This window comes from Podarcis raffonei, chromosome 1, assembly GCF_027172205.1.
Source record: "Podarcis raffonei isolate rPodRaf1 chromosome 1, rPodRaf1.pri, whole genome shotgun sequence".
Taxonomy (NCBI): domain Eukaryota; kingdom Metazoa; phylum Chordata; class Lepidosauria; order Squamata; family Lacertidae; genus Podarcis; species Podarcis raffonei.
Genome location: NC_070602.1, coordinates 130669459 through 130690357, shown reverse-complemented (window position 1 = coordinate 130690357; position 20899 = coordinate 130669459). Strand labels below are relative to the sequence as shown.

The 20899-nt window shown below is 46.1% G+C and overlaps 1 protein-coding gene across 1 annotated transcript in view; it reads left to right on the top strand.

Moving 5' to 3' along the window:
* NOP58 (NOP58 ribonucleoprotein) overlaps window positions 1–17414 on the top strand; it is a 35061-nt gene extending 17647 nt beyond the window's left edge. The window contains exons 10-15 of the mRNA XM_053362347.1: window positions 935–1098; window positions 3209–3343; window positions 4910–4971; window positions 6378–6523; window positions 13669–13805; window positions 17044–17414. Of these exons, the coding sequence (XP_053218322.1) occupies window positions 935–1098; window positions 3209–3343; window positions 4910–4971; window positions 6378–6523; window positions 13669–13805; window positions 17044–17103 (704 nt within the window). The 3' untranslated portion in view covers window positions 17104–17414. The remainder of the gene's footprint in view (window positions 1–934; window positions 1099–3208; window positions 3344–4909; window positions 4972–6377; window positions 6524–13668; window positions 13806–17043) is intronic.
* Window positions 17415–20899: the final 3485 nt, after the last annotated feature.

The window sequence follows — 20899 nt, the reverse complement described above, 5'->3', positions numbered from 1 at the left end:
GTGCGCGTCTTATGGAGCGAATGCAGGCTGCACAGCTATCCCAGAAGTCAGAACGGCAAGAGGGATCACTGCTTTCGCCGCGCAGCAATCCCTCTTGCTGTTCTGGCTTCTGGGATTCAGAATATTTTTTTTTCTTGTTTTCCTCCTCCAAAAACTAGGTGCGTCTTATGGTCTGGTGCATCTTATAGAGCGAAAAATACGGTATGTATCGGCTTCTATGGCATGGGTAGCTAACCTGTGGCCCTGTAGATGGAAGTTCAATAACAAGTGAAGGAGCGGTGGTTTGCCACCATCTCTCTTCTGCAAGATTGTCTTTCAAAGGCTGGTGGTATTATTATTATTATTATTATTATTATTATTATTATTATTATTATTCCCTGTAATATAATATTAATATTATTATTAATTAATACCCTGCCCATCTGGCTGGATTTCCCCAGCCATTCTGGGCGGCTCCTGTCAGAATACTAAAAACACAATACAGTGGCACCTTGGGTTACATACGCTTCAGGTTACAGACTCCACTAACCCAGAAATAGTACCTCGGGTTAAGAACTTTGCTTCAGGATGAGAACATAAATTGCGCGGCAGCGGGAGGCCCCATTAGCTAAAGTGGTACCTCAGGTTAAGAACGGACCTCCAGGACGAATTAAGTTCTTAACCCAAGGTACCACTGTAGTTGCTTATTTCCTTGACATCTGATGGGAGGGCATTCCACAGGGCGGGTGCCACTACCGAGAAGGCCCTCTGCCTGGTTCCCTGTAAACCTACCTCACAGTGAGGGAACCGCCGGAAGGCCCTCGGAGCTGGACCTCAGTGTCCAGGCTGAACAATTGGGGTGGAGACCCTCCTTCAGGTATATAAAGCTTGAAACTTGGTTCTTTCGAAGGCTGCTAATTCTTGCAAACTCCTGTTGCATCTTTTCTTAACGCAGGCTCTCTCTTGAACCTGGCTAAGCACCCGGCGTCAACGGTTCAGATCCTGGGAGCCGAAAAGGCGCTCTTCAGAGCACTGAAGACTAAACGCGACACACCCAAGTTCGGTCTGATCTATCACGCTTCTCTTGTGGGGCAGACGACAGCCAAGAACAAAGGAAAGGTGAGATGCTCTAAAACACACGTTGCTTTCTGATTCCTTGAACCTGCATCTACAGGTAACTAAGGAACCAAGACTTTTGACATTTGACTTTGTCTCTAGTAAGGCCTTATTGTTAGTCTAAATTTGGTATTTTCCAGAGTTCTGGGGTGACACCCCTCTCCAAACCCTCTCTGCCTTGTGGCTTTTTTATATTTGTTGTTGTTTAGCCGTGTCCGACTCTTCGTGACCCCATGGACCAGAGCATGCCAGGCACTCCTGTCTTCCACTGCCTCCCGCAGTTTGGTCAAACTCATGCTGGTAGCTTCGAGAACACTGTCCAACCATCTCGCCCTCTGTCATCCCCTTCTCCTTGTGCCCTCCATCTTTCCCAACATCAGGGTCTTTCCCAGGGAGTCTTCTCTTCTCTTGAGGTGGCCAAAGTATTGGAGTCTCAGCTTCAGGATCTGTCCTTCCAGTGAGCCCTCAGTGCTGATTTCCTTCAGAATGGAGAGGTTTGATCTTCTTGCAGTCCATGGGACTCTCAAGAGTCTCCTCCAGCACCATAATTCAAAAGCAGCAATTCTTCGACGATCAGCCTTCTTTATGGTCCAGCTCTCACTTCCATACATCACTACTGGGAAAACCATAGCTTTAACTATACGGACCTTTGTTGGCAAGGTGATGTCTCTTTTTTTATATTATTGGTAGCAAAAGAAGAGAGGGAACCTGAAAATGGCGCTGAAATATTATAAATACTAACAATAAACACCCTAGTTGTTTCAATTTCATGATAGACTTCTCATGAATTGAATTCCCATGCTTGCTTATATGGAAGTCCTTTCTGTCATATATATGTGTTTTTGTGTGTTCTTTTATCTGTTCCTGTAGCAATAGCCCGTAATTTTCTGTATATAAGACAACATTTTTTGCTTTAAAAAAATCAGCAAAAAATTGGGGCACAGATGGTACACAGGGTTCTGGCTCGGATCGCAGGTTGCGGTTTGCCGACTCAGACCAAAAAAGAAGCTTAACAACTTTTAGGACGATCACCCCCTGAAAAGCTCAAGATCTTTCAGCCGCCGATCGTCCCTAGACATGGTGAGCGATTGGAGCCCGGCTGGCTCTGGCTGAGCTCACCCAGCGGCGGGGTCCTGCGAGCCAAAGACAACACTCGCTCAGTAGCTATCACTCTTTGTTCAGTGGCTGCAGCACCAGCAAGAGGCGCTCAGCTCCACTATTCAAGCAGCAGGAGGAGGAAGAATAGCTCGCATAAAAACCCACTGCTGCTCTTGTTAACCAGCCACCATGGTTGTGGCAACCCTAATTTATAATGATGATGATGATGATGATGATTTATTTTATACCCCAGCCAGAACCAGGCTCAGAGTGGCTAACAGCAATAAAATTAGAATAAAATCTAAAAGAAAAAACGGTTAATTAACATACGGGTTAAAATACAATTTAAAATGCAGCCTCTTTTTAGTAGTAGCCCATAAATTGAAACCATAAGGGGAGGGAAACATAAGGGTCAGATGGAGTCCAAACCAAAGGCCAGGCAGAACAGCTCCGTCTTGCAGGCCCTGTGGAAAGATGTCAAATCCCACAGGGCCCTGGTCTCTTGTGGCAGAGCGTTCCACCGAGTCGGCGCCAGTACTGAAAAGGCCCTGGCCCTAATTGAGACCAATCTAACCATCTTGTTATTTGTGGACCTTAAAGTCCTCCGTGGGGCATACCAGGAGAGGCAGTCCTGTAGGTACTGATTAAGAAATACTGATTTCTTAATTTTGGGTTCAAAAAATAGAGGCCGCCTTATACATAAGGGCGTCCTATGGTATTCCTATTCTGATTTATAAATATTTCAGTGAAGGAAAAACAATGAGTTACTCCATTTAGTAGTGGTTAAAGCTATGTATTTGTTTTGAAATACTAGGCTTTCACTGTTATAAAAGCAGCTTGTTATTTTCAACAAAGGAGACCCTTGTGAGCATTCATCCTTCGTTGCCTTAAACTATGAGCAGAAGTTTCCTTTGTGCTAACCTGTGTTGGCATGACTTGGAGCACCATGGGCAAAGTCAACTGCCAGCTTGGTTTCATTGGGGGGTATTTAATTTAATTTAATTTTTCTTTCCAGATCTCACGAATGCTAGCAGCTAAAACAGCCTTGACTATCCGTTACGATGCTCTCGGAGACTCGAGCAGCGCTGAGATGGGAGCAGAAAACAGGCTGAAAGTTGAGACAAGGCTAAGGCACTTGGAGGAGAAAGGGGTGAGCCCGCAAAAACATGGAAAGACAATTTTATGTGTTTATTATTATTACTTCTATACCGCCCTATACCCAAAGGTCTCAGGGCGGTTCACATAATGGATGCTTCTCAGTGGCGGCGGCAGTCCACACACTTTGCTTAAAGTACTTTATAGAGTCTAGTGATGAAGCTGGAAGGTGTGCAGAGGAGGACGACCAAGGCTATCGGGTCTGGAAACCGAGCCTTATGAGGAACGGTTGAAGGAGCTGGGTATGTTTAGCCTGAAAAAGAGGAGACCGGGAGAGGAGATAATCATCATTCATTCATTTTTTAATTTGTATACCATCTTTCTATCTTACAATACAGTCATAGGTAAAAGTAAAGGGACCCCTGACCATTAGGTCCAGTCGTGGCCGACTCTGGGGTTGCGGCGCTCATCTCGCTTTATTGGCCGAGGGAGCCAGAGTACAGCTTCCGGGTCATGTGGCCAGCAGGACTAAGCTGCTTCTGGCGAACCAGAGCAGCACACGGAAACGCCATTTACCTTCCCGCCGGAGCGGTACCTATTTATCTACTTGCACTTTGATGTGCTTTCGAACTGTTAGGTTGGCAGGTGCAGGGACCGAGCAACGGGAGCTCACCCCATCACGGGGATTCGAACCACCGACCTTCTGATCGGCAAGTCCTAGGCTCTGTGGTTTAACCCACAGCACCACCCGCATCCCTAGAAGCGGCTTAGTTGGCCAATAAAACGAGATGAGCGCCGCAACCCCACAGTCGGTCACAACTGGACCTAATGGTCAGGGGTCCCTTTACCTTTATCAGCTTGGCTCTTCCTTTGCAACACAGCTCAAACTCAAACTGCATTATGAAGGAAAAAATGGGTCATCTGGCATCAGGCGGGTGACCCCCACCCACCTGTCAAGATGACCCACCTATGGGGGTGGGAAGTTCAGAATCCGGAGTAGGAGAAACATTGGGCTTTGGAGAACTCCTGAAAGCGTGTGGGGTGGGAATTGCAACAAGAGAAGGAAGGCAAGGGCCTTGTTAGATCTTGGCTTGGTTCATTCACACAGCATGGAATCTGGACTTTGGAAACATCAAAGCATCGAACTTTTCGTTCTGCACATAGCAGGTGGCTGTGGTTGACTCTCGACTTCCTTAGTCCTCATCCACGCTGTTTCTTAATTCCTTTTCTTCTGGGATATGGAACTGGTGTCCCACAAGAAGGCATGGAAATCCTAGGATTTGCTGTTAGCCGCCCAGTGGAAGGAGATCCAAATAGTTCAGCCAGCCTTCCAGATGTTTTTGGACTACAACATTATCAGCCTTAGCCAGACTGACCCTACAATGATGGGGTTGGAGAGAGTTGTTGTCCCGAACATCTGGAGAACATCACGCTTGCGGAGGCTGTTTTAGCCCAGCCCGTGTTTCTTCCGTGAGGGAAGAGCCATGGTTCCCCTGTTATTAGGAGTAGTTCACTCCAGCCTGCTTTTTCTTATGAGAACCTTAATTCTTCTTAGCGATGTTGTGCCAACATTTTATCACCAGTCATTTGTTCTTCATAGCTGTGTCTTTCTCCCCCTCAGATAAGACGGATAAGTGGCACGGGAAAAGCCTTGGCCAGGGCAGACAAATATCAGCACAAGAGGTTGGTAGTTGTATGTTTTGTTTTGTTTTTCTTTTGCTTCCCAAATGCTTGGGTTTTAATATTTCCTCACTGTCTCCTGCATTGGTGGAAACATTTTCAATATTCTCAGCGCAGCCTTGCTTGCTGCAAGCTGGGTCTCAGGTTGCATGTTTGGCTCGTTGCTAGCTCTCTTCTTTTTTTCCTTACCTTGGTGGTGGCGTCTTAGTTTAATACAGATTAATAATACAACTTTTGTGCATTATGAGCCGAAGGAGTCCAGATACCAGCCCATAGTGGATAGAACACCACTTGTTTCCTAATACAGTGGCACCTTGGTTCTCAAACTGCTAAAACATACATTTTTAAACAAACCGGAAGCTTTTTTATTAGGCATTTTAACAATAAGTATTCCGAAAGAAAATAAAAGAGTGCTTCTTTACGCAACAACAGCAGCCAGAATGTTGGAATATTGGAAAAACGAGTTAACACCAACCTTGACTTAACCAAAATGACAGAACTAATAAGACATCCCTCAGGAGACAAGGTTAAAAAAGAATGGGATTACTTTAAAAATTATCTCCAAAATATGGTTCCAATAACAACACTTTTTGTGCCTAGACTAATTTCACAGATATAAGGGAAATTCCGTGTGTGTTTTTAAATAATTGAATACAGATTACTTAAGTGTAAGAGAAGTGTAGTAGCCAGAAAGAGTTAGAGGGAAGTCAAAAAAACATATAAGGGACTCAAACCGGTTTAGAGGAACAGAAAGAATGTGACTGTAAGGGAAAAAGAGAGAGAAAAGCAGAAATATGAAGGTAATTTCTTTCTAGGAACTTTATATATAGAATATTCAAATTGGACAAATATTCCCCCCCTTTTCTTTGTTTCCTTTTCCTTGTTCTCATTTTGATTTTGGATCGTTGTTGTTGATTGTTTTTCTGTTTGCAAAATTAATACAGCATGCATATGCATACATATGCGCATATATATATATATAAAATACACACACACATACATATATATATATATACATACACACAACACACACACACATATATATATATATGTATATATGTATGTATATATGTGTGTGTGTGTGTGTGTGTGTGTGTATATATATATATATATATATATATATATATATATATATATATAGTTTGTAGCCAGGGCCACAAACAACCACACAATCCTTTGGGAGGCAGAGACGCAAGAGGGCATCAGAGGAGGGAGAAAAGGAAAGAGGGACAGAAGCCAGTGTTGTCCACGGCGCCCTTGACCATCCTTCAAGACATCCCACGGTTCGCTGGTTGAAAACCAGTGCCCAAAGTCATTCAGGCTAGGAAAAGATGGGCATGATCTTTGGTTCTCGTGCTTTTTCCTTGCATTTTTTAAAAACCAAAATAAAACTCCTTTTGTCATTCCAGTGAAGTGAAGACCTACGACCCTTCTGGGGAGTCGATGCTTCCTTCAGTCCCAGGAAAGCGCAAACGTGAATTGGAAGACGAGGAGGAGGAGACAACAACAGCAGGCCCAGCAAAAGCAAAGAAGGCGAAAATAGTAGAAATCAAAGGTTAGTTGCTGTGCCTCCGGAATCTTAGCTGCGCCTGAAGTCACTTAATTGGCTTCCACCTCCTTTGTGTAAATGTACTTTTGTAAAATGGTTTCCCTGCCGGCCGTTGGACTCGCCACTATGCTCTCTTTGTGTAGCCTAAAACAAATTTGATGGGCTTCCCAGTCTGCTTGAAAGGTTCCGCAAATCATCTTCCATTCTGCCTCTTCCAAACTTCTGGGAAGAGTGCCTGGCATTTTGTAGCCAAAGCAGCAAGAGCCACATAAATAAACTTTTTGTGTGTGTGGAGCTGGTGTTGATGGGGAGATCAGTCAGGTTTGGAGAAAGACAAAAACTCCCTTCTCAGGATAAGACCCTAAAGCGGGGGGGGGGGAGCGGGGGGAGAAGTACCTTCCAAACAGCCCAAAGGAAACTTTTTTAAAAAATAATTTTTATTAATTTTAACATATAAATTATAATACATACCACAAAACTTCACAACTTATACAATTTTTTTTTTGGACTTCCATCAGCACCTCTGATGATCCACCGTTTTTGTCACTTCTTATGTATTTCTTAAATTCATATTGCCTTTAATTATCTTAACTAACCATCCTCCCCTTTATCCATTTTTGCAATGGTTCCAATAATTCACCTCACAAAACTTCTTGCAAACCTACAAACGTAGTCTGATCATCACAATTACTTTTCAAATAGTCCTTAAATTTACACCAGCCTTCTGTGAATCTCTGGTCCCGCAGATTTCGAATCCTTCCTGTTAGTTTGTCTAGTTCTGCATAGTCCATTAATTTCATCCTCCATTCTTCTTTCGTCGGTAATTCTTCTTGCTTCCATTTTTGTGCCAATAATATTCTTGCTGCCGTCGTTGCATATAAAAACATTCTTTCTATTTACATTCTTTTCTATTTAGCGTATTTTTCGCCCCATAGGACGCACCGGCCCATAGGACGCACCAAGTTTTTTGGGGGGGAAATAAAGGAAAAAAATTTATTCCCCCCCCCACCCAGGCACTTGTGGGGCCGGCAGCGGGGAGAAGCACTCTTCTCCCCACCGCCCGCCTGCAGACCAGGTCCGGGGACAGCGGGAAGACGCGCTGCGCCTCCCAGCTGTCCCCAGAGCTTGCGGGGCAGGCAGCGGGGAGAAGCACGTGTCTCCCCGCCGTCAGCCTCCAAACCACATCGGGAGACAGCGGGATGGCGGCGTTCCGCCTCCCCGCTGTCCCCCGACCTTGTGGGGCTGGCGCTGCGGCTCTCCTGAAGCCTGGAGAGTGAGAGGGGTCGGTGCGCACCGACCCCTCTCGCTCTCCAGGCTTCAGCGAAAGCCTGCATTCGCTCCATAGGATGCACACACATTTCCCCTTCATTTTTGGAGGGGAAAAAGTGCGTCCTATAGGGCGAAAAATACGGTATATCACTTCCTACCATGACCAGTAAAAAAGCCCAAAGGAAACTCAGTGGAATGGGAGGAACAATAGAACAGAATTGGAGGAAGGGAGACAAAAAGCAAATACAGCCGTACCTTGGTTATCGTACGCCCTGGTACTCAGACGTTTTGGCTGTCAAACGCCGCAAACCCAGAAGTGAATGTTCCGGCTTGCAAACATTCTTTGGAACTCAAACGTCTGACGGGGCTTCCGATTGGCTCTAGGAGCTTCCTGCAGCCAATCGGAAGCCGCGCTTTGGTTTCCGAACGTTTTAGAAGCTGAACAGACTTCCGGAATGGATTCCGTTCAACTTCTGAGGTGCGATTGTAGAGGGATCAAAATAATTCATTGTCTGCTGTGCACAACAGTCTTCCCCCACCCCTTGATCAAAATGGAGGGTGAGGGGGAAACGGCTTACTCTTCTTTCCCGGCAAAAAAATACCCCCAGGACTGGGCACGTTCAGTGGGCAAGGAATGTGATGGGCTGACTTCACTTGCAGAAACAAATTGCCACCTTTTCATTTTAATTGGTGACAGCCCCTACTGGGCTGGGTTTGCCAGTCGACTGCTGCGGTGTTTTGATGATGATGATGATGGTGATGATGATGTTGTTGTTGTTGTTGATGATGATGATGATAATATTTTATTTATATCCCGCCCTCCTCCTTGGGCTAGAGTTCTGTGAGGATTACCAAAGGAGGGGGTCAGACTGTGCCTTGGCCAAAGGCCTGGTGGAACAGCTCTGTCTTGCAGGCCCTGCGGAAAGATGTCAAGTCCCGCAGGGCCCTAGTCTCTTGTGGCAGAGTGTTCCACCAGATCGGGGCCACAGCCAAAAAAAGCCCTGGCTCTGGTTGAGGCCAGCCTAACCTCCCTGTGGCCTGGGACCTCCAAGATGCTTTTGTTTGAAGACCATAGGGTCCTCCGTGGGACATACCAGGAGAGGGCGGTCCCATAGGTACGAGGGTCCTAGGCCGTATAGGGCTTTAAATGTTAAAACCAGCACCTTAAACCTGATCCTGTACTCCACTGGTAGCCAGTGCAGCTGATATAGCACCGGGTGAATGTGATCCCGCGGAGAGGACCCCGTAAGGAGTCTCGCCACGGCATTCTGCACCCGCTGGAGTTTCTGGGTCAGTCTCAAGGGCAGCCCCACATAGAGTGAGTTACAATAATCCAGTCTGGAGGTGACCGTCGCATGGATCGCAGTGGCCAGGTCAGGGCGAGAGAGGTAAGGAGCCAACTGCTTAGCTTGGCAGAGATGAAAAAATACCGCCTTTGTTGTAGCTGCAATCTGCGCCTCCATGGAAAGGGAGGTGTCGAAGATTACACCCAAACTCGTTAACGGACAGTGCTGGCACTAATTGCGCCCCAGCAAGAGATGGGAGTTCTCCCCCCGCCCCGATCCCATATTGTCCCAACCCAGTCAAAGGACCTCTGTCTTCGAAGGATTTAACTTCAGCCGGCTCCCACGTAACCATCCAGCCACAGCTTCCAAACATCTGGTCAGTGTGTCGGGCCGAGTCAGGATGGCCATCCGTCAACAGATAGAGTTGGGTGTCATCAGCATAGGAAAAGGCTTCTAGCCCAAAGGAGCTTGCGAAGAAGAAAAGTCATCCATCTAGTCTGAGTTTTCTCATTTAGAACTCTGTTAAGGAACAGCCATCCTGCATCTCTGTTTGCCGTGCTGTCGCTCTCGTCAATAACCACATATCTAGAGTGATTACACGCAAATCAGGAGGGCAGGATACGTGCTTTTTAAAGAGTTCCCCATGTCGGAACGAGTGCCGAGCCCAAACCCACCCACTGTCCTCTAAATCTCCACGGCGATGGTCTGTTCAGCTTCACAATTCTCCCTCTCTTGACAGATTGCCAAAGGCTGAGGCTTTAGTTTTTGTTGGCTGAAAACATCCTTTTTTAGTGGAGTTTTGTAGCTTTGGTACTCAGAATGCTGTGTGTTGCCCGCAGTCCTCCCGGCTAAAAGAGATGGGTGTTTTCCATCGAAAGGCTCTTTATTCATAAGTAGGTCTAATAGAATAGGGGCAGTGTTTGTCCAAAGACAGAACGGTATAGTCCAAAATATTGTATACCAACTTAATATTTATATTGATATATTCCTTCTTCAAATGGAGTCAGAGCTGAATTGGGGGAACATCAGAAGACTGTTTGAGCATATTACTGTGATCCTGGTCTGACTGCACTGGCTAGCAGTTAGTTTCCAGGCCCAATCCAAAGTGCTGGTTTTGACCTATAAAGCCATAAACGGCTCAGGACCACAATACCTCAAGGACCACCTCTTCCTATATGAACTTACCCGGACCCTGAGATCATCTTCTGAGGCCCTCCTTTGTGTGCCGCCTCCTCGAAAGGTCTGGAGGGTGGCAACACGAGAACGGGGCCTTCTCTGCAGTGGCTCCCCGTCTGTAGAATGCTCTCCACAGCGAAGTTCGCCTGGCGCCTTCATTATACACCTTTAGGCACCAGGCAAAAATGTTCCTTTTTAACCAGGCCTTTGGTTGACCTGATTTACATCCTATGACCTTTTAAAATGTGTTTTTTTGGGGGGGGGCTATTGGGTTGTTGTTTTTTGTTTTTATTATGTATTTTTATATCTTGATTTTATTCTGTGAACCGCCATGAGACCCTGTGTATAGGGCGGTATATAAATTCAATAAATTCTTCTTCTTTATTTCTTACATACCACCTTTATCTTCCAAGGATCTCTAGGTAGTGTACATGGTTCTCTTCCTCCTCCCCATTTCACAGCAATCCTGTGAGGTAGGTTAGGCTAAGGGATAGTGACTGGCCCCAGATCACCCAGTAAGCTTCATGGCTGAGAGGAATCCATATCAGGTTTATTACAGACTACACTGACTGGCGGTGACTGTACAGGATTTTAGGTGGGTCTCTCCCAGTCCCGCCCCTAACGCTAGATCCCCCTGGAATGTTAAGTTTTTGCTTTCTTCTGCACCTTGAATGCCGCTGTGATTTAAAACCTTTACCCCGAGGGCATGTCAGTGCTTGAGGTTTCATTTTCTTTAACAAATTGCTTTTTATTAAATTTTTCACAAACAAAAAGAAAACAAAATAAAACAATCTTTTACAGTCATCATTTTATTTATTTTTTTATAAAATTTTTATTGGCTTTTCAACATATATTATAAGACATTACAAACAACAAACACAAACAAACGAACATATAAACATGTATAATTTCATGAATTTTTTTCTTGTACCCAATTTCAACGACTTCCCCATGCCTCCCTTTTCTGCATCCCTGTTTTAAACTTTTTCAGCAACCCCTGATCTAAATTACTTATAAATTCCTTTCTTTAACCCTTTTCTTTCCTCTTGTCCAATCATTTATCTCTGCAAATCTGCTATGCTTTACCCATGACATTTTAACACTCACTAATTTTGCAACAATTTTTAAGATAAAATTTAAATTTCTTCCAATCTTCTTCCACCGTCTCTTTCCCTTGGTCACGGATTCTGCCCGTCATCTCTGCCAGTCCCATGTAGTCAATCACCTTCGTCTGCCACTCTTCCAGCATGGGTAGTTCTTGTGTCTTCCAATACTTTGCTAGTAGAACTCTTGCTGCTGTTGTAGCATACATAAAAAACGTCCTATCTTTCTTTGACACCAATTGGCCTACCATGCCCAGGAGAAAAGCCTCTGGTTTCTTATGAAAGGTACACTTAAGCACCTTCTTAATTTCATTATAAATCATTTCCCAGAAGACCTTAATCCTTGGGCACATCCACCAAAGGTGATAGAAAGTACCTTCAGTTTCATTACATTTCCAGCATTTATTATTGTACAGTCATCATTTTATGTCATCTTATTTACACTGCGTATATTCACGCCCAGACTTCCTTCCTTCCCACTTCAGTTTTCTTAATATATGTCTTCTCTTGTAGATTCTTATTCACCTTCCATACACATCACAGAATTTATATCAACCCTGCTGTAGTCTTTAAACTTCTACAGTTAGATCTTATATATGTCACAAATTTACCCCACTCTTCTTCAAACTTTGTCCCTTTTTGGTCTCGAATTCTGTAGGTCATTTTAGCTAATTCTGTATACTCAAAAAATTTAGCCTGCCCTTCCATTATCGTTGGGGTCTCCTTTAATTTCCATTTTTGAGCTATCAGTATTCTAGCTGCTGCAGTAGCATATTGGAATAATTTATGGTTCTCCTTCTTAACTTCCTCCCCTATGATCTCTAATAGAAAAGCTTCCGGTTTTTTCGGGAATGTATACTTAAAAAGTTTCTTCAGTTCATTATATATTAAATCCCAATTTTTTTTTCATCTTTTCACACTCCCATCACATGTGGTAGAGGTCCCCATCTTTTACTTTACATTTCCAACAGGCTTTATTATTCAATTTATACGTTTTGGCCAATTTAACCGGGGTGATATACCACCGGTACATCATTTTCCCTAAATTTTCTCTTAAGGTGGAGCATGCTGTAAATTTCATAGAATCATAGAGTTGGAAGAGACCACAAGGGCCATCAAGTCCAACCCCCTGCCAAGCAGGAAACACCATCAGAACACTCCTGACATATGGTTGTCAAGCCTCTGCTTAAAGACCTCCAAAGAAGGAGACTCCACCACACTCCTTGGCAGCAAATTCCACTGTCAAACAGCTCTTACTGTCAGGAAGTTCTTCCTAATGTTTAGGTGGAATCTTCTTTCCTGCAGTTTGGATCCATTGCTCCGTGTCCGCTTCTCTGGAGCAGCAGAAAACAACCTTTCTCCCTCTTCTATGTGACATCCTTTTATATATTTGAACATGGCTATCATATCACCCCTTAACCTCCTCTTCTCCAGGCTAAACATGCCCAGCTCCCTTAGCCGTTCCTCATAAGGCATCGTTTCCAGGCCTTTGACCATTTTGGTTGCCCTCCTCTGGACACGTTCCAGTTTGTCAGTGTCCTTCTTGAACTGTGGTGCCCAGAACTGGACACAGTACTCCAGGTGAGGTCTGACCAGAGCAGAATACAGTGGCACTATTACTTCCCTTGATCTAGATGCTATACTCCTATTGATGCAGCCCAGAATTGCATTGGCTTTTTTAGCTGCCGCGTCACACTGTTGGCTCATGTCTAGTTTGTGGTCAACCAAGACTCCTAGATCCTTTTCACATGTACTGCTCTCAAGCCCGGTGTCACCCATCTTGTATTTGTGCCTCTCATTTTTTTTGAATGAGAAGTATGAATCATACTTATGTTCCATAATTTAACCCATTTGTCGTATTCAATATTATAGCCAAAATCGACCGCCCACTTTATCATAACTTCTTTTACTTGAGGTTTCAGACCTGATGGTTCATCTCTCCCCATATGAACCAATCCTGAGATCATCATCTGAGGCCCTTCTTCGTGTGCCCCCTCCCCGAGAGGTCCAGAGGGTGGCAACACGAGAACAGGGCCTTTTCTGCAGTGGCTCCCCGTTTGTGGAATGCCCTCCCTGGGGAGGTTCTGCTGACGCCTTCGTTATACACCTTTCGGTGCCAGGTGAAAACTGTTCGTCTTCCAGGTGTTTGGCTGATCGGCATTTTTAAAAGTGTCGTGGGGGGGAATTATTAGTTTGTTTTTGTTCTTACTTTTAACACTCATTTTGTTTCGTTTTCATATTGTATGTTAATGTCACGAACCTCCCTGAGATCTACAGATTAAGGATACAGTAATCATCATAATAATTTTCCCCATAGTAGAGGAAGAGGAAGAACAGGAGGAACCCGTCAAGAAGAAAAAGAAGAAGAAGGAGAAAAAAATGAAAGCCCAGGAAGAAGCTGCTTGGGTAGAGGATGAGGAAGAAGAAGAACCATCAACTAGCATTTCAGTCGAGGTAAGATGCTTCAAATCATCCAAGATGACATATGCTGCTGTAGTGAAAACTTGTGGCAGCCGCACATCCATAATTCGGTTTGTCAGTCGCTTGTTGGAGGGTTGAGTGAACATGGGCATACTAGGAATGCTTACTGTTTGAATTGCTGGAGTTAAAAAACCTGCATGATCTGGGTCATGGGTTGTTGTTGTTCAGTCGTTTAGTCATGTCCGACTCTTCGTGACCCCCTGGACCAGAGCACGCCAGGCACCTCTGTCCTCCACTACCTCCCGCAGTTTAGTCAAACTCATGCTGGTAACCTCGAAAACACTATCCAACCATCTCGTCCTCTGTTGCCCCCTTCTCCTTGTGCCCTCCATCTTTCCCAGCATCAGGGTCTTCTCCAGGGAGTCTTCTCTTCTCATCAGGTGGCCCAAGTATTAGAGCCTCAGCTTCAGGATCTCTCCACCCAGTGAGCACTCAGGGCTGATTTCCTTCAGAATGGATAGGTTTGATCTTCTTGCAGTCCATGGGACTCTCAAGAGTCTCCTCCAGCACCAGAATTCAAAAGCATCAATTCTTCGGCGATCAGCCTTCTTTATGGTCCAGCTCTCACTTCCATACATCACTACTGGGAAAACCATGGCTTTAACTATACGGACCTTTGTTGTCAAGGTGACGTCTCTACTTCTCAAGATGCTATCTAGGCCTGTCATTGCCCTTCTCCCAAGAAGCAGGCGTCTTGGGTCATGGGTAGGCAGACTATTCCCCCCCCCCCATAATATTTATTATTTTTCATACAAAAACATAACAAAAGAGAGAGTAAACAATAATAAAAGGGGGGGAGAGAAAAGCATATGAAACATAAAATACATCAACTCGCTACGTAAACTAAAACTTAATTAATTAAAATCCATCTTCATAAACGTATTACTTGGCTTCCTCTAATCTCTTCCATCTGAATTTCTTAGTAATTATATATAGCAGTTCCAATATCATTATTTCATGAAACCATATCACAGTTGTCAGCGCTGCCCAAGGTCCCAGCTCACACAAGACCAACGCTGCTTCTTTCTCTAGTATAAAAGTCTTTATTGAAGTTCAGTTTCACTTCCAGGCGCGCAGCGCGCAACGCTACGTCTATACCTTAGACCGTCGAAGTTCCATCTGAATCTCCTCCCCCCTGACACCAGTTTAAGATTCTAGCCTTACTCCACCTCTTCCTCTGTTCCTTCCTTCTCTGGGTCCGCCTGCTAGTCGGAGTCTCAGCCTTCCTAGACTCCTCTGACGCTGAGTCCCCTGACTCTTCCCCCTCCCTCCTTCGGGCTTTAGGACCTGGCTCCCAATCCGGGTTTTCTGCTGTCCCGCGCTCCTCCACATTTGAACTTGGCACGCGCGCGCAGCCTCCCACTTTCCTTCTGACCGTTACACTTGTGTCACTGCTCCCTCTTTCGGGGAGGCTAGCTGGACCTGGCCTTCCCTCCGTTTCCCCACTTCCCGATGGGGGCGTGGTTACCCCTGACTCATCTTCTCTCCCCGCTGGAGGAGAGGCTGGTCCTGACTCATGTGACCCTTCCCCCCCACGTGCTCTGGTGGGGGAACTGGTCCTGATCCTCCGCTGCTCCCTTGGGAGTCCCCGCTGGTCCCTTGTTTCTGGAGCGCCCCCCCTGGGACCCCCCTTGCCCTTACCATAGGCGCCCCCTTCTGGGAATCTTCTGATTCGCTGGAGAAGCTCATGGAATCTCTCAGGCCACTGTCATATTCCCCTACGCTCCCTTCTGATTCCTCTCCTCCGCTCTCTATTTGCTCTCTCCCCTGCGCTTCTGCTCCTGAGCCTCTGACAACAGTCATAATCATATTTCCTAACTTTTCTTATCGTACATTTTCTTATTTATTTATTTAATCCTAATTTAGTCCTAGGCCTAATTAATTCTTTCAAGTGGTTACATATCTTTAATATTATGGGTAGGCAGACTAAGGCCCTGGGGCCGGATCCGGCCCAATCGCCTCTTAAATCCGGCCCGCGGGTGGTCCGGGAATCGGCGTCTTTTTACATGAGTAGAATGTGTCCTTTTATTTAAAATGCATCTCAGGGTTATTCGTGGGCCATAAGTCACCATTTCCTGAATCTAAAACTACAAATTACAGTGTTACCTTGGGTTACAGACGCTTCAGGTTACCGACTCCCCTAACCCAGAAATATTACCTCGGGTTAAGAGCTTTGCTTCAGGATGAGAACAGAAATCGCGCGGCGGCAGCAGGAGGCCCCATTAGCTGAAGTGGTACCTCAGGTTAAGAACAGTTTCAGGTTAAGAACGGACACCGGAACGAATTAAGTACGTACCCAGAGGTACCTGACCTGGAATGTCAGAGCATGAGGGGGGACAGCGGTTTTCCTAAATACAGTGGTACCTCAGGTTAAGTATTTAATTCGTTCCGGAGGTCTGTTTTTAACCTGAAGCACCACTTTAGCTAATGGGGCCTCCTGCTGCTGCCGCGCCGCTGGAGCACGATTTCTGTTCTCATCCTGAAGCGAAGTTCTTAACCTGAAGCACTATTTCTGGGTTAGCGGAGTCTGTAACTTGAAGGGTATGTAACCTGAGGTACCACTGTACCTTGGTGCATCTGTCAGAATGGCGTGGAGCCCGCCCTCACGAAAAAGACAATTGCCTGCTCATGTACCCTGTAGCCATGCCTTATTCCACAACCCTCCAACCTCTTGTTCTGCAGAGCCGTTCAAGGCTTTGATGAACCAGAGAGCTCTTGCCGGGGCAGAAACGACCCTCTTCAGTCTCATGTGCGTCACAAGCCGCATGCGTTGACATGCGTGCACTCGGCGTCGCATAGCAGCGGCCCAGTCCCGATGGCACAGTTCCGAGGAGGAGCTATTTTGGAAGCAGGTGTGGCCCACGCTGCTGCGTTTTGATTGGCGAGCATCTTGCCTCCATTTAAACTTCTCCATAAATGGAGGGAGAAGGGCTTTGTTCTGCTGAGATGCTTAGAGATGAAAGCTTCTCTTCCGTTGCCGAAGTGCTGTTGACTCATTTCATTAGGGTCATATCGATGGTAACCATGGATTCCTGCGGTTCTCGTGAGCCTCTCCGTCTAAAGAGATTAGCAAAGAGCAGAATAGGACTGTGCCTCTGCTGCTCGCATCTCAAGGGGAAAATCCTTAGATGCAAATCAATTTTCCTAATTTTGAATTTTGTATATTTCATAATTGGGAGTAGAGGGGTAACAACGCTTATTCTTTTTCCAGACTTCAGAGAAGAAGAAGAAAAAGAAAAAGAAGATTAAAGAGGAGTCGGAAGATGATTAAGAGGAAGAAACCACAATCTCCCTGGGGATTCCTACGTGGTTTTGGAGACAGCTGCCCCCAAAATGTAATTTGCCCCACGATTAGGCAAGGCCGACAAATTCTTCCCACTTTCTGTGGAGCAGATCCACCCTCCTTTCTCAGTTCTTTAGTCTGAACACCAAGTTTAATCCTGATGTTTCTTTGTAATACTAACAAACTGCTTTGAGAGTTTGCCTGTATTGAAAAAGCAATATTATACATGTTCGAAAACCAGTAACATTTTCAACAGCAGGACTCCTTTATCTTCCTTCAGTATAAATTTTTAGAGCACACTGAGTCTGAAAAAAAAGTACCTTTGTGTGTGTGTGTGTGTGTGTGTGTGTGTACGTACGTACATGGATGTTTCTTTCCAGTCAGCTGAAATTCTACTTAAAGGTAAAGGGACCCCTGACCATTAGGTCCAGTTGTGACCGTCTCTGGGGTTGCTGCACTCATCTCGCTTTACTGGCCGAGGGAGCTGGCGTACAGCTGGGTCATGTGGCCATCATGACTAATCCGCTTCTGGCGAATCACAGCAGCGCACAGAAACGCCATTTACCTTCCCGTCGGAGTGGTACCTATTTATCTACTTGCACTTTGACGTGCTTTCGAACTGCTAGGTTGGCAGGAGCAGGGACCGAGCAACGGGAGCTCACCCTGTCGCAGGGATTCGAACCATCGACCTTCTGATCGGCAAGTCCTAGGCTCTCTGGTTTAACCCACAGCTCCACCCGAGTCCCTCTGAAATTCTTCTTACTTTTTTTTAAGTTTCATGAAATATACTGAGGGAGCTTGGGGGCAGAATGGGGAAGGCATCTAGCAAATAGGCCAGGATACAGTTCATACTCAGTTTGTGGTGAAAAAAGCATCCACTGGGATTGGGTTGACACTTGCTAGCACCTGGGAATGCAGAAAAAGGGAATAGCCAATTTCTGGAGTTCTACCTGGTTCTATAGACTACTCCCCCAGATTATCTCCTGTCTTTGCCCAAGACTGGACTTTTCGTCACAGCAAATGGCAGGACACCATACTTCTTCACCAGATATCTTACAAGCCATGAGGAAGGAATTGGCAGCTTTCACTCAACCTCACTGAAAGGGCTCTTGTGTTTTTTCCCCTTCCCATCCTTTTGCTTTCCAGAGTTTGGAGGGAAATCAGACAGAACAGCGGGGCGTTGACCCTCCAGATGTTGAACTACAACTCCCATGATCCTGACCATCTGCTAGGCTGGCCGGAGCTGATGGGAATTAGAATCTCACCAACTCCACCCCTGCAGATTGGGGGGCGGGGAGCAACTTTCTTTCTTCAGACGGAGTGAAGCCAAGCCTTCGCTCTTAAGCTTGCTCAGGAGACACAGAAGGCAAGAACGTTTCCCCAAAGTCTAAAATGTCTCCTGTGAGTGGTGGCATGCTCCAAGCACCACAGCAACCCTTTTACAAAAAAATAAAAAAAAAGGTTTCCAAACAGTTGGTTTTCTTTCTTTGTACGGTGGTATCTTGGGTAGGGACGCAGGTGGCACTGTGGGTTAAACCACTGAGCCTAGGGCTTGCCGATCAGAAGGTCGGCGGTTCGAATCCCCACGACGGAGTGAGCTCCCGTTGCTCGGTCCCTGCTCCTGCCCACCTAGCAGTTCGGAAGCACGTCAAAGTGCGAGTAGATAAATAGGTACCACTCCAGCGGGAAGGTAAACGGCGTTTCCGTGCGCTGCTCTGGTTCGCCAGAAGCGGCTTAGTCATGCTGGCCACATGACCCGGAAGCTGTATGCTGGCTCCCTCGGCCAATAAAGCGAGATGAGCGCCGTAACCCCAGGGTCGGTCACGACTGCACCTAATGGTCAGGGGTCCCTTTACCTTTACCTTACCTCAGGTTAAAAACTTAATTCATTCTGGAGGTCTGTTATTAACCTGAAACTGTTCTTAACCTGAAGCACCACTTTAGCTAATGGGGCTTCCCACTGCCGCCGCTGCACGATTTCTGTTCTCATCCTGAAGCAAAGTTCTTAACCCGAGGTACTATTTCTGGGTTAGCGGAGTCTGTAACCTGAAGCGTCTGTAACCCAAGGTACCACTGTAATTTGTAGTTTTAGATTCAGGAAATGGTGACTTAAGACAACAGGCTTGAACACACACTTGCTGAATAATCTGACGGAAGTAAAAGGCCCTTACGTCAACCATCAACAATGATCGAAATATATTAAGATAAGCACACATGCAAGAAGATAACGTTGCCTTTTCGTTTAACAAATGGAGGAACTTCTCTCGTGAGTTGGCCAGACTCCGTAGCTCCCAGACCTACCCCATGTGCCAAGATAGCCATTTGTTTCCCAGAATGACGTGTGGCCTTTGGGGAAACTGGTTAGCATGACCCAATCCTTCCTGCAAGAACAGCAGTTCCCAGACATTTTATTATGTAACACCTCTCTGTGCTGAACTAACCGCTCTGCTATTTGCTCTGTCGGCCCCAGCCAACGTGGGCAAAGGTCAGAGATGATGGGCATGTGAGTTCCAACAACCTCTTGGAGGGCACCAGGTTGGCAAAGCTCACCCTGTGGAGTAGAGTAGGGGTAGCATTGTGTGAGCGCCTCCAGAGGGTGTTGGACTTCTCCCATCAGTGTATCCATGGTTCCCCCTTCCCACTTGGTAGGACCCCAGTCTAATGGAAGCTGGTGAAACTTGGACCTGATGGAGTAACTAGGAGGTCACATGGGTGAAGGGAGAAGAGAGCGATGGGAAAAGGTTGTTGTAATATTAAGTCAACCACACTCTGACCTTGTTTCCCTGTTAAGGGAGGAGCTCAGTGCAGTGTACCCTTAACATCATCATCACCATCATCATAATTTATTTATACCCCGCCCATCTGGCTGGGTTTCCCCAGCCACTCTGGGCGGCTTCCAACAAAACACTAAGATACAATAACCTATTAAACATTAAAAGCTTCCCTAAAAAGGGCTGCCTTCAGATGTCTTCTAAAAGTTTGGTAGTTATTTTTCTCTTTGACATCTGGTAGGAGAGCGTTCCACAGTGCGGGGGCCACTACCGAGAAGGCCCTCTGCCTTGTTCCCTGTAACCTGAGTGGGCAGAGGACTGCAGGCAGCAGTCATTCCCCAAAATAAAATTATAGTAATGACCCCGCTGTCATATAGTGAGCTTCATGGCTGGGTGAGGTTTTGAACCCAGGTCTCCCAGGCCCTAGCCCAATAGCCCTACCGCCAAACCTAGGGACGTGGCGAGTCCCTGTGACATGGTGAGCTCCCATTGCTCTGTCCCAGCTTCTGCCAACCTAGCAATTCGAAAGCATGCCAGTGCAAGTAGATAAATAGGTACCATTGTGGTGGGAAGATAAATGGCGTTTCCATTCGCTCCGTCATGGTGTCCCGTTGCGCTAGAAGCAGTTTAGTCCTTCTGGCCACACGACACGGAAAGCTGTCTGCGGACAAACGTCGGCTCCCTCGGCCTGAAAGCGAGATGAGCGCTGCAACCCCATAGTTGCCTTTGACTGGACTTAACCGTCCAGGGTTTTTTTTACCGTTGAACCTGTACACTGCAGCTTCTTTATAAATCAAAACACAATATTAAATACCTTTTTGTTTCTCAGAGTTCTTCCAACAATTGATGTCATCAAGTATCACTGGCACATGGCAGGGCGGAATGGAAGTGGCACTAAGATTAGGCGGCAGGAAAGTTGGGGAAACTTTGGGGGCGGTGATGGCAGTTCAGGTGTGTGTCCACCTGGGGTAAAGGTAAAGTAAAGGGACCCCTAACCATTAGGTCCAGTCGTG